At 39.1% G+C, this 16,958-nt stretch overlaps 1 protein-coding gene across 2 annotated transcripts in view; it reads right to left on the reverse strand.

Moving 5' to 3' along the window:
• The window catches only part of NT5DC1 (5'-nucleotidase domain containing 1), a 128,883-nt gene extending 113,009 nt beyond the window's left edge, over positions 1–15,874 (reverse strand). Inside the window, exons 1-6 of one of the 2 annotated variants that reach the window (XM_064649717.1) lie at positions 15,603–15,872; positions 13,546–13,637; positions 11,838–11,909; positions 10,191–10,297; positions 8,460–8,539; positions 4,758–4,839 (exon numbers count right to left, since the gene is read on the reverse strand). In XM_064649717.1, the coding sequence (XP_064505787.1) occupies positions 4,758–4,839; positions 8,460–8,539; positions 10,191–10,297; positions 11,838–11,909; positions 13,546–13,637; positions 15,603–15,695 (526 nt within the window). In that variant the 5' untranslated portion in view covers positions 15,696–15,872. Of the gene's footprint in view, positions 1–4,757; positions 4,840–8,459; positions 8,540–10,190; positions 10,298–11,837; positions 11,910–13,545; positions 13,638–15,602 lie in introns of both variants that reach the window. The other variant, XM_064649718.1, reaches the window with a different exon arrangement.
• Positions 15,875–16,958: the final 1,084 nt, after the last annotated feature.

The raw sequence follows: 16,958 nt of genomic DNA on the forward strand, positions 1-16,958 counted from the left end.
AAAGCTCCAGACACTCAAGTCTGAATAGTCTATTCCCACTTTTCTAGCTTAATGTTTTAGGCCAAATATTAATTACAGATCTCTTAAGAATAACCTGTTTTTTGCACTAAAAATGTTTTCCTGTACAGCCACTCACATTAGTTCAACAGCCCTTTCCAGTATTTTAACAGAGCATGTGTTACTGCCCATACATTCAACCAATGTGGAACTTTTGTTTCAGAAACAAATAGAGGGACGGGGTACAGCAGCTGGAAAATACGACTTAGTAGTTGTGAGTTTTCTGGTTAATTACTTTACATATGAAACATATGCCAATGAACATGTTTGAAATTGCTGGGAGATGTTTAGTGCTCATCATTACATTACTGTCCTGTGATTCCAACTGACTAACAAGAAACTGGGCCCAGACAATATTCTTAAAAGCACAGTTTACTAACCCTTATCATCCATCCACTTTAAATCAGGTTTTGTCCTTTAACATCTTTGTTCCTTGAACACATAGGATTTCAAATAAGTCTACAGTTTGGTACCATATGCCCGTTCTTTTTAAGTCTTTTCATAATTGCTCAGATGTTGGGTCATTAAGATAGCAATTGTTAAAACTGAAAAGCTAGAGACTATACAGCAAATTGTGGCGCAAGCAGAACTTATACTTTGATTTTAGATTTGTATTCTCAATTTAGAGGGTTCCTTGAGAAGGTCTGTAAGATCTCTTCTCTGTGGTGATCAGTGACAGCACCGGAGGGTATGGCCTGAAGTTGTGTTAGGGGAGGTTTAGGTTGAATATTAGAAAAGGGTTATTTACCCAGAGGCTGTTTGGGCACTGGAACAAGCTCCCCAGGGAAGTGGTTACAGCACCAAGCCTCACAGTGTTCAAGAAGCATTTGGACAATTCTCTCAGACACATGGTGTGAGTCTTGGGGATGGTCCTGTGCAGGGCCAGGAGTTGGACTCAATGATCCTTGTGGGTCCCTTCCAACATGGCAGATTCTGTGAAGACTTTTCAGTTTGAGTTTAATATTTTCTCCACATGAAGATCAGCAATCTACCTAAAGATAAAGCCCTTCCAGAAACCTCATCTCTTCTGGATCATGGGCAGTGGAGGAAAGAAAATCCAACATGAGATTAAAACGAAGACATAAGAGCCTGTAATAGTACAAAAATCACTTCCAAAGTAGTACTGAAATTCCTGAAGCCTTAAGTTGTCGAAAACATGAAGCAACCAAACAATCCCTTCTGTATTTAGCTGGAAAGCACAGCAAAGAAATGCAATAAGTTTACTTGCTTCTTTGCTACAGTTTTCACAATTAAGACAAATAATCACTGCTATACCAACATTAGGAATTACTAATGTTTTGCAGAATTTTTTGAGGATTCTTTCATTCTGGCCAGAAAGGCACCTTTGTTTTTTGTTTTTCATATTTGAAGTTGTATATAAAAGATAAAACACACATATCACAGACATCTAGATTCATTACCTTCTGCCAAGACCATAAATTTGTGATCAAAAATATGTGTATCCCATCAAGCCTTCTTATGCACAATTTATGAAGTCTGCTGCTATATCAGTCAAGATCTTTTTACTTCCCAAATGAAATAAATCTTAAGAACTGATTGAAAATATTACAAATACATAATTTTAACTATATAACCACAGACGCTACAGTTTTCAGAAGTGTCAGGAAAATTATAGGGAAAGACAACTATGCAGGAGAGAAAAAGTAGCCTTTAAGATAAGAAATTTAAAAGAATCTGCTTTAAGAAGTTGTATGAGGCGACATTTGCCTAAAAAAGCTATTGATTTTTCTGTCAAAAAAAATCATCAAATCTGAAATTTTTCACGAGGAAATAATTCTACAGTACTTCAAGCTCTCATCAGTCCTCTGAAGAACAAACTTTGTCTCCATAACATGTTGAGGACCTCAGTCCACATATCTTACTAGTACAAAACACATTGCCTCAAGACATTTCCTTTAAAATTGCTCTTTACTAATGTCTATGGAACATGCTCTAAATAAAACACATACAAGGTAACAGTAATCACCTTACAGTTGCAAAACATTCCAGTAATAAATTAAAGATTTATGAAACAGGTTCTCAAGTCAACTGGGATATCAATTGCAGAGGGCATTCTTGCAGGTATTATTAGGTAAGAAATGACCACACTGCAAATATGAATATCTGTGTTCATTGCTATCTGACATCACACTTTTCTGACAGTATTGTTCCATAGATTTTCTTTTTTTTTCTTTTGAGTTATTTTTCAAAAAGGAATGTCTGAATAACACAAGATTATTTTGAAACCCTCTTAGTTTCCTTTTGCAAGCCTCAGCTCTTCACTTCTTTACAAGTAGAAGAGTGGGTTAATACACTTCATCAAGCTGAGTCAGCACAATCATGCCTATCTGAAAGAGCCATCCAAAAAAAATATCATAGGGCAATTATCTAAGGCAATTACCATAGCTAAGACAATGAAAAGCAAAATCTATCAAACACCTGATTATGATCAAAAAAATCATATGAAAAAGAGAAGGGACATAGAGAAACAAGGGCATACTGACAACAAATCAAAGTGAATTGCAAACACTTAGTGGATTTCAAAAAATAAAATGGTCAGTCGTTCTGCTCTGTCACTGACAATGGCACCACTGAGACGGCATTTCAAGCTGGGAACTTTGCGTCTCCTCAACTGACCACTTAATAAGTTTGCTTTTGAAATTTTACCTTGACTAAGTGTTAATGAGCACTGCTTTTCTCCCAGGGGTTAAACCCTCTACAAAACATGGAGTTAAGGCAAAAGCCTATGATTTTCAGGCCAGGCTCTGGACTATAAAAGACAGTGGGGCTTCCTGGTATGTAGATCTTGGAGCTAGGTTTAGGCATTTCCTCAAGAAGTTATGTTAGGTATGCGATTGAGAAAAATAAAATCTCTTTTGCAGAAGCTTGTGATAGAAGATCAGTATGGTTATTCTCATTTCACAGAGAGGCCTGAAGCAAAAAAAGATGCTCCATGGGAATATCAGTGCTAAGTGATACAGGAAGAAATTATCTCTGGTTCTTCTGACTCCTTGTTCAGTGCTTTATCTACTGGTCCATGCTATTAAAAGGAAAATAAAACCACTGTAAAGCCTTTCAAAGCGATGCATGACAGAGTGTATCACTTTCTTATATTACAATATTTGAATAGTGTATATAATCTGCATAGTTTCACTTCTTTATAGAGCTTTATCCAATAAAACTTGTGCCCATCAGTCACTATACTTTCCCATATTTTTAACACACTCATGCATGTGCCTCTGACAGGAGCTAGAAAGGATTCAGTCATATCACACATCTGTTTGTAGATTCCAGGCTTACATATACAAATAGGTACCTTATAGGTAGATATAAGCATAAACACTCACGTGTATGCACAGTCAGACACTTTCATATAAATAAAACTGAGCTGTTATTTGTATGATTTCAAAATTAAACTTTAACTTTTTTTGAATCTTGTTAGTTTCCAAAGAACACTTTTAAAAATTATTCTTTTTGCCAAATGGTACACGATCCACACTGTTTAAAACAAAGAGTTGTCATGATTTGAAAAAAGAATTAACAAAAATGCTAAAAAAATAATTAGAGCTGTTTACAGTTAGTTTCATATCAGCAGAAAACAAAGGACACATTTATTTCCTGTATGAATGAGATCCTAGGCAAATTCGTAACCACCGATCCCAGTCTGTGCTTCAATGGAAACACAGTAACAACTATCAAAACACTTTAAGAATATCTTGCTGTCTTTTACAATATGCATCCTGACATCAACTTCTATATTTGTTTGAAATCTCTCTGAAACAATTTTGTCAATTACATTTGAAAGGAATACAGCAAGCAGGACATCTCAGGTGAGCAAAAAGTAAGTTTTAGGAACTAAAATTACATTCATGCCTAATGAATGTTGCATCAACCAAGGTAATTCTAATACTAGTTCAGAATTCAGAATTGAGCTGCATATAATTGTTTTACAAAAAAAAATTGTTAAATATAATTTTAATTAACTGCGTGTACACTCAATGGTTAGCCTTTATTATTGACTTAGTATTTCATATGCCTAACAGAAACTCTGAAGTTATGTCTGTGAAAGAAGGAAAATAATTTCTAGCTGATGGGTATCCAAGATGTTTTCCAATTCTAATTTATATTACAGTATTATAAGGTTGGCCTTAGATGAAGGAAGGTTATTACAAAAAAAAACGTTCTCTGCAACTGTTAGGAAATTTATAGCAAAATAAAAATCTCACTATTGTGTGAATAGTATGTGAGGAATTCTAGTCAAAACTAGAGTGCTACAGAAAAATCATAAAGTTCTAGTTAGTACTTGAATTTTTCTAATTTTCCCAATGCATTTCTAATTGTATTTCTGATTTTAGATATGATTAAAAGACCATAAAGGAACAGATTCAAAATACAGTTCAAGGATGTCCACATCACCATACTAATCATGATAAAAAACCATTTTTCCTCTAAATTGAGTGAAATAGCACATCACAAATGTTATTAAAGATGGCAAAACACTTTCAGCTAAATGAAATAGAAATAGTAATGATAAAGATGTTCTATTCCAGGAAAACATGTGCCTACTATACAACTATTTGTAAACTTGAAAAGTAAATGCTGTGTTGAGTAGCCCATAGCTTACTTGCAAATGTATTTGCTCTGGCAAGTGCATGTGATATTTTCAGCTATTACAGTGAGTCTTCAGCGAACCCACTTACCTTTAAAAGCTGATATTTTATAATTGTGTTGGATAGCTGCCACCATGTCCTTCCAGAAGTCATATTTTTTCTGACCATCATGCTGTAAGTGTCAAAAGCAACCTAGTCATTATATCAAGTATCAGCTATTACAAGTATTCATACTGAAACAGTGACAGGAATGCCAATGAATAAACAAAATCACATGGAGTAAAATAGTCTTAAGACAGTAGGACATCAGGACTGTACTGGTAGTACCCAGCTTAACTTTGGGTAACTGCAGACAAGTTATCTCCCTATTAAGAGTTATAGTGGGGAGAGGAAGGGAAAAGGAGAAACAATTTGTAGTTGTAAGGAACTCTAAAACACTACAGCAAAGGGGGGCATTAGATAGAACAGGAGCTTACAAAATGAGCAATCCCACTGACATTTGGGAAAAAGAAGTGCCTATACTGAACTTAATTAGCCGGCTGACTTCGTCTACAGCCTGGCACTCGAATCACCTTCCACCCTGAGAACTGGCAAATCCCTTTGCTGTAATTTAGAGGTAATGCCCTTCTGCCAACAACCCCAGCCCAAACACCATAGAAATACTCATCCAGAAGCCCAGCTGAGCAGCACTTCATTGCATTGTACTCTGAAGACTGCCAAACCCCAGCTCTGGCAGAAGGACATGGGAAGGTGATCTGTGCTTATGAACAGCCTCTCGCTGTTCCTAGAAAGCTTCCCAAGCAGAGCAGAGAGCCAGCTGCCCCTTCAGCACCTCACAAGGGAGAGGAAAAGCTTTTCAACCAGCTGAGCCCCACAGCACTATCAAACTCCACAAATTTTAAGAGAGATGAATTAAAAAGATGCAATTACACAGCCATCCAGTGTTACAGAGGATTAGCTACGGAGCCTGTAAGAGGTGCTCAGAGTTACACAGTAGCCCAGCAGCAGTGGTATCCTCTTTGAGTTTATACGTCATGGAAAGTTACTCTGCAGTGCCATTAGAGGATTTCCACACCTACATTAGTATAAATTTCAAAGCAACTGTTACCAGACTTCAGGGCACCACTGCCCTCTCTGTATTGACCTCACTGATGCCTGAATAATGACCCATTTTGCAAGAATAAAGCATTTTCTAGAGAAAGAAACATTCAGAAACTAAAAAAACCCAAACAACAACAAACCAACAAATAAACCCTTAACATCAACAAACAAAAACATGTAGTTTATATACACTGAAGCAAACTTCCATTTCAGGCCTAATCTGCCATGGAGGCTTCCAGAGAAACAGTCTGTCCTTAATTTTACAACCAGCAAGTCACACAAACAAGGTCTTTCATGCACAGCTAACAAGCACTATGGCAGTCTGCTTATCATCCACCAGCTCTATAGGTCAAGAGCAGGAAAGATACAGTGCTGTGGCTTTGAGACTTTTTTTAATCCATTCCTATAGAAAACTGCCACAGAAATACATTAAAGAACTAATAAAGAGAAAAGGTTTCATATGTCAGACTTCGGTTAGCTGCTAACCAAGGTTTATTATTCAAGGTTGTGTACAGGAGATACTGGGGATCATCTGTCTAGTGGCAATGGAACTAGCCTATCACTAACCTTAAGACAGACAGATTCAACTGTCTACTCCCCTCATACTCTACGTGGCTGATTAACTCCTTAGTTTGGGGTTTTGTCTTTTTGCTTGCTTCTCTTAAAAGAATCGGTTCCTCAGAGTGCTGTTTTGAGGACAGATGGACAGTAGTTTAAAAGTGGGTTAGGGTTAGGGTTACTTCCTGGGTTAGGGTTAGGGTCACTTCCTTCAAAACATTTGAACTCAGAGAAGACTAAAATAACCGTCAAACTAATTCCTTGCAAATCTTCAGTCGTTGCATACAAGACATAAAGGAAAACTGACTGATTCCCAAAAAGCAGAGTGAAAACATGCATGCCCGTGTAGTCCACCATGATTTTGGTGTGATTACCAAATGTGATTTCACTGGTTGAACTATCAAGACAAAGCAATATTTTGTATAGCTTTTCAGTGTGAAGATCAAAAACACCAAGAAGCTCCCCTGCTTTGTCTGGAAATACATAAGAGTTCTGGCTCTGGACATAGCAAAAGCAGGTATATTTTAAACAGTGCAGGGCAGTCCAGCATCCAACTCATGTCGAAACCTATTCTGAATCCAAACTTAGTACTTCTCTCATCTGCTTCCAGTAGAAAGCTTGCCTGACCCTAGAGCATTGTCTGGAAAAGGTAAGGAAATAGCACTTACTAAACAGTGTCAGAGAACAGGAAACAGAAGACTCTACTTTCTTTTAGAAATGTGGAAGAGAAAAATATGATGGTTTCGAACCCTTAGGATGCCGCATTTTGCAGGCATGAGTACTGGGCTGCAGAGGCTGACCACCTCCTGCCTTGTATTTTTCTCATCCGGCTGATGCTAACCTTCAAGGAAATTACTGTAGCCCTCCTATTGAAACTGGGCCAACATCCAGTAAAATACACAAGAACTTCTAGCTGATAAAGAGAGTGCATGACCCACTTCTGGTAGCTTTCTGGAGAAACGGCATGGGTTTAATTCTCTCTGGCTGAAGATGGCACTGGCCCTGGGTCAGTGCTCCAGCTTGTGAACTAGTAACTGGATGTGAACACACACACAAAGACCTACTTTCTCTCTCAGTAAGCAGGTGATTTGTGCTGAGTTTAAATTAAATATAAAATAAATTCAATATAGGTGTTACAACTGGGAGAGGGTTCTAAGCTGTGAACAGCTTAGAGGAAGGAGATTAATCAGGGAGAAAAGAGTCTTATGGAGCATCTGTCCTCCATGCTTCTCTGGTAAGGTAGTTTTAGCTAATTCTTCATGCAGCACGCAGGCAGCAATCTACTCAGCAAGCTATTTTGGAGTACAGGCTAAAGCATCAAATCAGTTAATATCCAAAGGGACCCCAGCTACTCATCTCATGGCTCTGACTTTCATTCTGCACACAAAGTTTAGTATTGGAAATTTTCAGAGCTGCAGCACGTTGGTACCTTTAGCCAGAAGATTACATCAGTACTCTTTGACACCAATATAGTTACTGTATGAGAAGAACCCTCTCCTACCTCCAGCTGCAAGTTAAAGATTCAAACATTCTTTTACACAAAAAAACAATTATCATCAAACTTCTAAGGTAGAATTTAGGACATTCTATCCAAAAAGCATTGAAAGAGGTTAAAGTAATTGTATTTTCCACATTGAGAATTTAACTTATTGTTTAGCAGAGAAAAAAATAAAAAGAAACTATCCAAGAGGTGTAATTACATCTGCGTACACAGACCAATATATTTAGGACAAAAACAAACTTAAAAATGATGGAAGTTTTCAACCTATTAACGACTTGCAAATTAGCAAATCATGTCATTCAGAAGACTTACATCATATTTAATTAGAGTACCATCAAGTATAATTAAAGGAGACTTTAAGAACTATATTCTGCATATAACTAGTATCCTAGTTATTTGTGCCCTCTGGTGGAAGTACTTTTATTTTGAACATGCCATATAGCTCACAATTATCTTCAGAGACAACTTTAATACACTAAGTGCAACAAGAAAACTTTCATATGAGAAAAAAGCTAAAGACCTTGATGTCATTCAATATATTATTTGTATGCATTTAATAATGCATGCAAGAAGGTTGGTGGTAGAAGAAATAGATAATGCACTACTTGATTTTTAAACAATCCAGTTCTTACCTGATCTAAGCTGTCCACAACCCTTGCACACAAGAGAGCTCCTGGCAGGTCAAAATAATTATCATACAAATAATACTTGGCTGGAAAAAATAATTTAAAAATATACTTTTTAAAAATCATATGCTTTAATCACAAATAACAACTACATTTAAAATAACATAAGCTCTTATTTTGATTTTACTGGTAATGAGCATTATCTGTTTCCCAATCTTTTTTAGTCTTTATTACCACTTCTGGTTCTCAAAATTGGCAACTAAAAGTTGTTTACCTATATCAAGGCACTGAGATTTTAAAAATACATTTTAAGGTTCTAAAAGTTAAGGTGAAAGAAAAGGGGAGAACCTTGAGTTTTAAGAGTCAGGACAGTATCACTCAACTCTTCTAAAATATCTGTTTCCCTAGCAGTGGAAACACAGACAAAGCATTTGAGAAGTTGTTTAAGAGACAATTGGACAGGTCTTACATATAGTGATGTCCTTTGAGCACAGATGCTGCAGACAGCACCTTAGCCCAAGGAGAGCCATGCTCACATTATTACATGAGTACCCAAAACAGAATGATATGAGGAGAGCGCAAATATCTCCCCAGATTAAGGTCACGTTCAACAACTCTCTCCTAGGAGTGAAATGACTTAACCAGTGATTTTTTTTTCATGATCTTATCTGTGCTGTCTCTCAGGTATATTAAAGAACAAGCCAGAAAAATGAGGATTAACAGTCACAAGAGAGATCAAGCACATGCTTCAAGGAAAAAGAAAGGCACATTTCCCATATGACCAAAAGAAACCTTTCTCTTCCTCCCTATTGCAAAAGATTACCTGCAAGTTAGAATAAGCATATCAGCAAAATCTCAAGGTAAGTATCTCCTCTACATACACAAAAGGCAAGTTATCAGAGCATTTTCTGTGTGCTACTCACAACAGTCAAGACCAAAGTAAAACAGAGAGGAAACAGAGAGCAAGAATGCAATCATAGCCACAGTGCCCTCAAAGTGACTCCTATCTCAAAATCAATAAACTTCAACTGCAAGGGGAGAAATTTTGTTTCCAGACCCACTCTTTTCTTTGCACCTGTACCTATGCCTCCAGTAACAGCACTGATGTTAATATGTCAACAGTTAACAAAAATTTAATATTTGCCAAATGTGTCCTAAATAAGACAGGATATCAATGAGCAGGTGGTGAGCTATTGTATCGTGCATCACTTGTTTCCCCCTGGGCTCTGTTGCTCTCTCTCTCTCCTTATCATTACAATAATAATTATAATAATTAATATGCTAATAATACTAATAACATTTTATTTCAATTATTAAACTATTCTTATCTCAACCCACGAGGTTCATTGTTCTTTCTGATTCTCCTGCCCACTTGGCCTGGGCGGGGAGGGAGCGAGCAAGCAGCTGTATGCTACTTAGTTGCTGGCTGGGGTTAAATTGTGATACTACTAGTGTCAGTCTACTTCAACAAGGGACAATGCGCCCATGACTGTAACCAAATGCCTATACTGTCAGCTCATTTGTCTTATCATTGGTGAAATAAATTTAAGGTGAACTCTAGAATTAGAAGTTGAAAATACACAAAAATCAAGTCTCTCCCAATACATTTACCTTTACGTTTATATTCCAGTAATTCTCAGCTCAAGTATTTTTACAATTTTGTGGTAACTACTAAGTATGATGCACTGAAGGGCCCAGAGCAATTTCAAAGAAGAGGACATGCTAAAGTATACCTACCTGTGCGTGAAACCATTCCACTGACTGTATTAAAATGCTTCCACTCCCTCCTTCCATATATTTCCAGGATCTCTTCGAATGTCATGCTCTTTGTACCATGGCTTGCCCTATTAGATGCATTAAGTTATTCATTAAAAAAAAAAAAAAAAGGGAAAAAAGAAAAAGAAAATGGTTGAAAACATCCAAATTACTACTTCTGCAAAGTAACACACTGCAACAGAATACTGCAGTGCATGCAAGTTGATCAAAACTGACTCTCTTTATAGCTCAGAAGTTTCCCAGGACCTAAGCTTTTACCATATACATTACAGTTTTTGATAAAAGCCTTACTACACAAAGGTTTGGTTGGCTGGGGGCACAGCTACTGTGCCTCACCTGCTAACACAATCACTCTGTATTGCTCGAATGTTTTCAATTGTGTGAGGACACTCGCTATACTTGAGCTATCAATATACACTGCACAATAAAGCACAGTGCAGAAAGCCTATACATCATTCTGAAGCCCCGTAACATTCACAGAATGCAGGGCAGAACTATGGAAAAGTGCTAGTTTGAGCCCTGCAAGCAGCTCTTTAATACAGAAGTACAGACAAACCTTTTTAGGTATTAAAAATTAATGAGTTTGACCATCAAATTGGGCCCCATTTTGAAGCAAATGTAGGCAATGCCAGGCAAAGTAATCCTGTACCACTCTTGCCTTTAATGAGGCACACACTTTAATCTTGAATTCTGTATTTAGTACTCCAAAATTCATGCTATTAAATGAATTTTGGGATACACAGAAATGACTCAAAGGTATTTCTTTCTTCTTTTAATGAATTCTGATTTTCCCTAGCATCTTCAAGCTCCTTCTCCCACATGCTATCAGAAAAAATAAAAAGTAGAGTCTGTCCTGCATACTAAATTACGCAGTTTTTCATTCTAGAACAAAATAAGGGAGAAATGGGGCTGGGACTGATATCCTTTAGGTATATTTATTTTTCAGATTTTTGACTCAAAATATCAGTCTACTATGTTTAAAAACAAACAAAAAAAAAGGAGTGAAAGAGGAGCTAAGGATGTACCAAAATGATGACTGAAAGCAAAATATAGCTTTAAAGAGGAAAACCCACAGAATTCTGAAAGTGAATGTGTCAGTTTCTGTGTTTAATTTATCTCAAGCTATTTAAATTATACATTGTAAGCCTGCAGAATTTTGAATGTATATGGTACAAAGATAATAGTGTTCCCATCATTAGCATTAGTCATTAGCACTGCCTCCAAGTCAGGTTACTCACAATCCAAAGAAAAACCTTACTCCAGATTTTAGTAGAACTGGACAAAGAGTACATTGTTAGCCACCAAAACAGTGAATTTACTTGCAAGATCAATGGGCTCTAAGAGTCTCTGATGTTTTTTAAAAATGAGATAACAGGGAAACATTACAAAAAGACTGCATATGTAACATTAAGAGAAACTGAGCACTGCATTACTAAAGATTATTTCAACTTCTACATCTAATAAATGAATGCCTACTGAAATTAGTATTTTAAATATTTATAAAATTGAAGATGGCATTTAGAAAAGGGATAAAATTTTGGCGTTGTTAACAATACAATCTAACATACAATTTATGTTTAATAATATAGACCTTACTGTAAATATTACCTTAAAACTGTTCCATCTTCTGCAAGTTTCACGAAGTTTCCTTCTTCAATGTCCAACACCAAGCCTTTGCAACTAAGAATAATTTGATTTTAAGGAAGAAACTAACAGTTAATGGTTTCAGAGGAATGCCCTCTTATCTATCAGTGATGTGCAGTTACAGAAGCTATGGTGCTTCTGTAACTATGCTACTGTAACTATGCTACACAAAACCGTGGAAGTCACAACCTTTCAAATACTTTCATGTTTGAACAATGCTCTATATAAGCAAATACATATTATCACAATGAGGACTGGATTTTACTTACATAGCAAAATTCTACTGAACAAATCTAATTCCACCGTTCAGTGACTATTCATATAGATTGGTTGGAGGATTAAGATTCAAACATATACAATTAAGTCACTTCTATTAAAGGAATTTTTTTTTGGTGGCAACTCCTCTAGTTATTATTACTAGACTGATAACACCAGTTACTATGGGAAAGAGGGGTAGAACATTGCTTTAAATGAGGCAACTGAATAACCAAAGAACATATGAAGTAGAAGCATTGCCATGCTAGCCAGCACTAACAAGGGCAAGAGTTGACACATAGGAGAGGCACTCAGAAAGAGTTTCTAACTCTCCCTAATCAATTTGTATCTCCCAAATAATTGAATCTACATTTACTTAGGTTGTTTGAAAAATTAGTTCAGAGTTCAATGGTTAGAATGCAAATGAATAAACAAGACTGAAAAAGTAATGACGCCTTCATCCTCCGTTATAAGGCATCCAAAAGAAAGAATATATGACATGAAGGCAGCAAGCAGATCCCAACCTTTCATGAATGACACCTGGGCAAGTAGCATCGACACACAGCTACCAGCACTGTGGGCTTCTAGGTCCACATTAATGAGCCTCCTGCTTCAATAAGAGACCAAGCCCAACACACCTAGATCTTAACAAAGGATGTCTTGCATCAGGCCTCAAAATGTGAGAAATTGCTTGTCTCATGGATGTTGAAATCAATCTCATTGGAAACTGTCCAGTCAAATATTGTAAAAACCATTACACAAGAATACATGCGTTATTTAATTAAAAAAATCTCTGTTTTTCCTAAAAAAATCTAGTGATTACCTGGCTTTAAAGTCCCCACCGCCATGGCCTAGATAATAAACTATGAAAGTTTGAAGATCAAAGATTTGAGTTCAAGGTCCTGCTCAGAGACCACTGAGTTCAGAGCAGAAGCTTGCATTTCAGTCTTTTGCATCACAGCTTTGTGCCTGACATGCCACCAAAGAGCTACCTACTCACACATCACCTTTCCTTGGTTTCTCAGAAGGCTGTTGGGATTATTATGCCTTAAACAAATGAAACCACATCTGTCAAGATAAAAATTACTAAATTCTGATGGTTACTGGATTTACCAGTTGAGTAGAAGGTAGAAGACAAAGAAGCTACATAAAATAAGACAGTAAGTCAGACTAAAAGGTTTGTGTCCAGAAAGCTAGAAGCACAGACGAAGTTCATGCTCAGTTCTCTCTTCAGAATATCCCATTAGAAGTATCTCATGAAGAACAAGTATTTGAAACTGTAATTTTGGATTTATCAATTGGGTTTGACACTCCAAACAACAACTGCCTAGTAAGAGAAGCTGTTTTCCAAGCTTTGTAGAAGTTATAGCATAAAGGAAGTTATGAAAAAAGTTTCTATTATCTTCAATGTACTCACCAGAAGTCTAAGCTGTCTGGAGCTAGAATCAGCAAGTCTTCGTCATAACCCTTCTCCGTTACCAGATACTTGGCAAAACTATCATATATTAGCTACAAATGAAAAAATGCATGCATTAATTATATTGATTTAGTGAGATCAAATATACTGCTTCCTTGGAAAGTGACAAGATGCAAGTATTAGCGCCTCCTAAGTGAAATCAAACCAGGGGCCCTGGCCTACTGCCTCCACTGGGAAATAGTGCCTGAGGTTATTTCTGTCATGGCTGGAAAACACACAAGAGTTCTGGTGTACCGTGTCCAGCACAATTAAGTTTGCAACATTCTACCTTGTGGTCCCTGTGCTTCAAGACTGTTGGGAAACCAAGATGGTAAGTTCTTAAAGACTAGTCACTATTTCCCCCTCCTCAATCTTTCTTGTTTTTCAATTTTAAATGTCATGTTTACTGAGATTCAACAAGCAGCTTCCAAACTAATAAATATTTAACCTTAGGGGACATTTTAAAAGTATTTGAAGGAATACATTTTGAAAGAAACAGGCAGCTACTAAACAAACAGTCGTTATCTCTAAGTTCAGAAAGAACACTGTAAAGGCTTAGTATGACTGTCACCAATTTATTAATGTACTGTGCTAGTAAAGCCGTACAAGAAGATCTAAGGAGACGCTGCCATGTCCTTAAAGACCATCCAAAAATAGTTATTGCTCCCTTTTTGTCATAGTTCTTTCATTAAAGCTGTTCCCTGGCCTTTTTTCTTTAATTACAAAAGCTGCTCTTGGAATTAATGAGTAATGTCTGAGAAAGACAAATACGAAGACCAATGCTGAAAGAGTAAGAATTAACTACATCTTCAGCTGTGCTTGTCAGCCTTTAAAAGTATTTTTTAATTCTAAGAAATAAGGGGGTATGCAAAAGGCATGTGTCAGTCTGCTTCTGTGTCCTGTGAAAAAATGAAGACCAAATCAAGTCTAATAAACATTTTTGTTTTTTTTTCTCTATTTTGTTCATTGGTTGGTTAGGGGTTTTAAAAACTCTTATAGTTATCAATAGTCTAATGTTTGCCTTCATCAGACAACATTCTCATCAGCAAGAACACGCTTGTGTAAGACGTGATGTGGTGTTGTGTGGCATAACAGAAAGAACATGGAAGGTAAGCCTAGAATTGTATAGTTTCCAGCTAGAAATGTATAGGCTTATACATTTTCTTGCTTCTATTGAACCGTCTTTTGTAAGGAAGATGCCTTTTCATGGAATTTCACTCAGACTTAAAGGAAGCAATGTACTTTTTCAACACAAGATACTCTTCACAATGCCTATTAATAAATGAGGCAGCTCATAAACATTTGTTTCTATACCAAATTCTGAAATATCTTACAATTAGCATAGGAGTCCTATGCTAAATAAAAATGTACTGTAGGTGAATGGAGGCAAATTATCACGAGCGTACATTACACAAGATAGCTCCGGGGCAGAGTCCTGACATCAACAAAGAAGGACGAGCCAATGAAAGAGTACCAGGGAGTTTAAAAAAAAAAGTGCCAAGGGCGGGAAGGCAAAGCACATGACAACAGTTCCTCTCCGAAAAGCACAACAGAGCTAAGTCAGAGGTGCTGAGTTCCTCTAAGTTCCGCGTTTTATTATAAGCACCAGAAAGTTTGCAAAGATCGCCTGTCCAAAGTGCTGCGGACTCCTCACTGCAGCATCTCTGGATTTGGCGTGGGGGGTGGGGGGACTCTACCTTTATTCTCAGCGCCGCTACAGCTGGGAAAGCAGCACCTTTTTCAAGGAGGAAGATATGGCTGTCCTCTTCGCTCGGGCACAGGCCTGCTGAGGAAGTGCCCGGCGAGAGATGCACTTGTGTTTCTCTTATCGTCCTAGGTTTCTCCGTGGATATTTGAGACAGCCGGCCCAAGGCTCGCTGCCCCCGCCGCGGGGGTCCCGGCCCCAGACCCCTGGGAACCAGCACTTTCCCTTTCGCTTGGGCATGCGGCGGGGAGTGCAGCGGGGTCCCTCTCCCGCGGCTCCCCCTGGCCAGCCCGTGCCGCCGGCCCGCACTCACCCGTGCGCTCTGCGGGAGGTGGTACCGGCAGAGCGTGTGGTCCAGGTCGAAGCCCACCACGTCGCAGTCAGCCAGGGAAAAGTGCTGCTGCATCGCCGAGCCGCCGCCGCCGCGCCGCCGCAGGCGGGCGGAGGAGAAGAAGGAGGAGAAGGAGGAGAAAGAGGAGGAAGGAGCTCAGGCGGCGCTTCCTGCGGCGCGGGCGGTGCGGGGTTGAGCGGAGCGGTGTCCGCAGAACAACCTCGCCCCGCCCCGGCGGGGCCGCCCTCACCTGCGGCACAGCCCGCCCGCGAACCCGGCGTTCGCAGAGGCGGGCGCAGGGCGGACGGCCGGAGGCGTGCCCAAGCGCTCCGATTTGAAAAGCACGTTTCCCGCCGAGGCTTTGTGTGCTGGGGAGCAGGCGTGGGAATGGAGGGCTCCAGATCTTCTGACTTTAAGTGGCTGCCTCCCACACGCGGGTCATCGAGAGAGCTTTTGCAAGACGCAGGCGGAAAACAGGAGTCAGCCTTGGTTAGTGATTGGACGGCCAGTGCCACGCTGCAAGGGCCCTACCGGAGACAATTATCTTATTTAGGTGGACAAATAGTACTACGACTTCATTGTGCACCCTCAGCACGTTCGCGATGGCATGAAGGTGAGTGGTGCCGTCGGCACTCTGGAGGAAAGGCATGCCATCCCGAGGGACTTCGACATACGTGAGAGGTGGGACTGTGCAAACCTTATTGTGGCAATGGATTTGCCATATGCAGGATGGAAAAAGTCCTGTCAGAGATGGACTGGTGAGGAAAACAGCCCAAATGTTATGGAGACAGAAGGTTTTACTGTGGTTTAAACATGTTTCAAAATGGCTTTTTGTTATTTTCTGCAGTGTCACTGTCTCCCTCTCCCTGACACCCCCTGTGAAGCTATTGTCTCACACAAGGTGTCCTGGGAAGGTGTCCTGAGGTGTTTCTCATTGGTCCTTGGTTAACCCCTTCCTATTGGCTGTTGACCCTTTACCTGATAGTTTTTTCTGTGTGACCCTGAACTTGTGATTGGTCCCCTTTGACCCTCCTAAAAGCCTTATAAACCCCAACCCCACAATAAACTTCCTCTTTCGTCCGTCCCTCCCAGGTGGTCTGTGTGTGCTCTTTGCGGGGTCACCGGGCCACGTGCAGGGGTGGGGGGAAGGGCATTCACCTCACAGGTAATGGGGCAAGCAGCCTAAGGCCTGGAGGTCTCCCCCATTCTCCCTAATCCGCCGTACCTTATGAAATTTAACAAGGCCAAATCCAAGGTCCTGCACTTGCCTCGGGGCAATCGTGAGCACAAAAGCAGGCTGGGAAGACAGTGGACAGAGGGCAGCCGTGAGGAGAAGGA

The sequence above is a fragment of the Pseudopipra pipra genome, chromosome 3, assembly GCF_036250125.1.
Source record: "Pseudopipra pipra isolate bDixPip1 chromosome 3, bDixPip1.hap1, whole genome shotgun sequence".
Classification (NCBI taxonomy): Eukaryota; Metazoa; Chordata; class Aves; order Passeriformes; family Pipridae; genus Pseudopipra; species Pseudopipra pipra.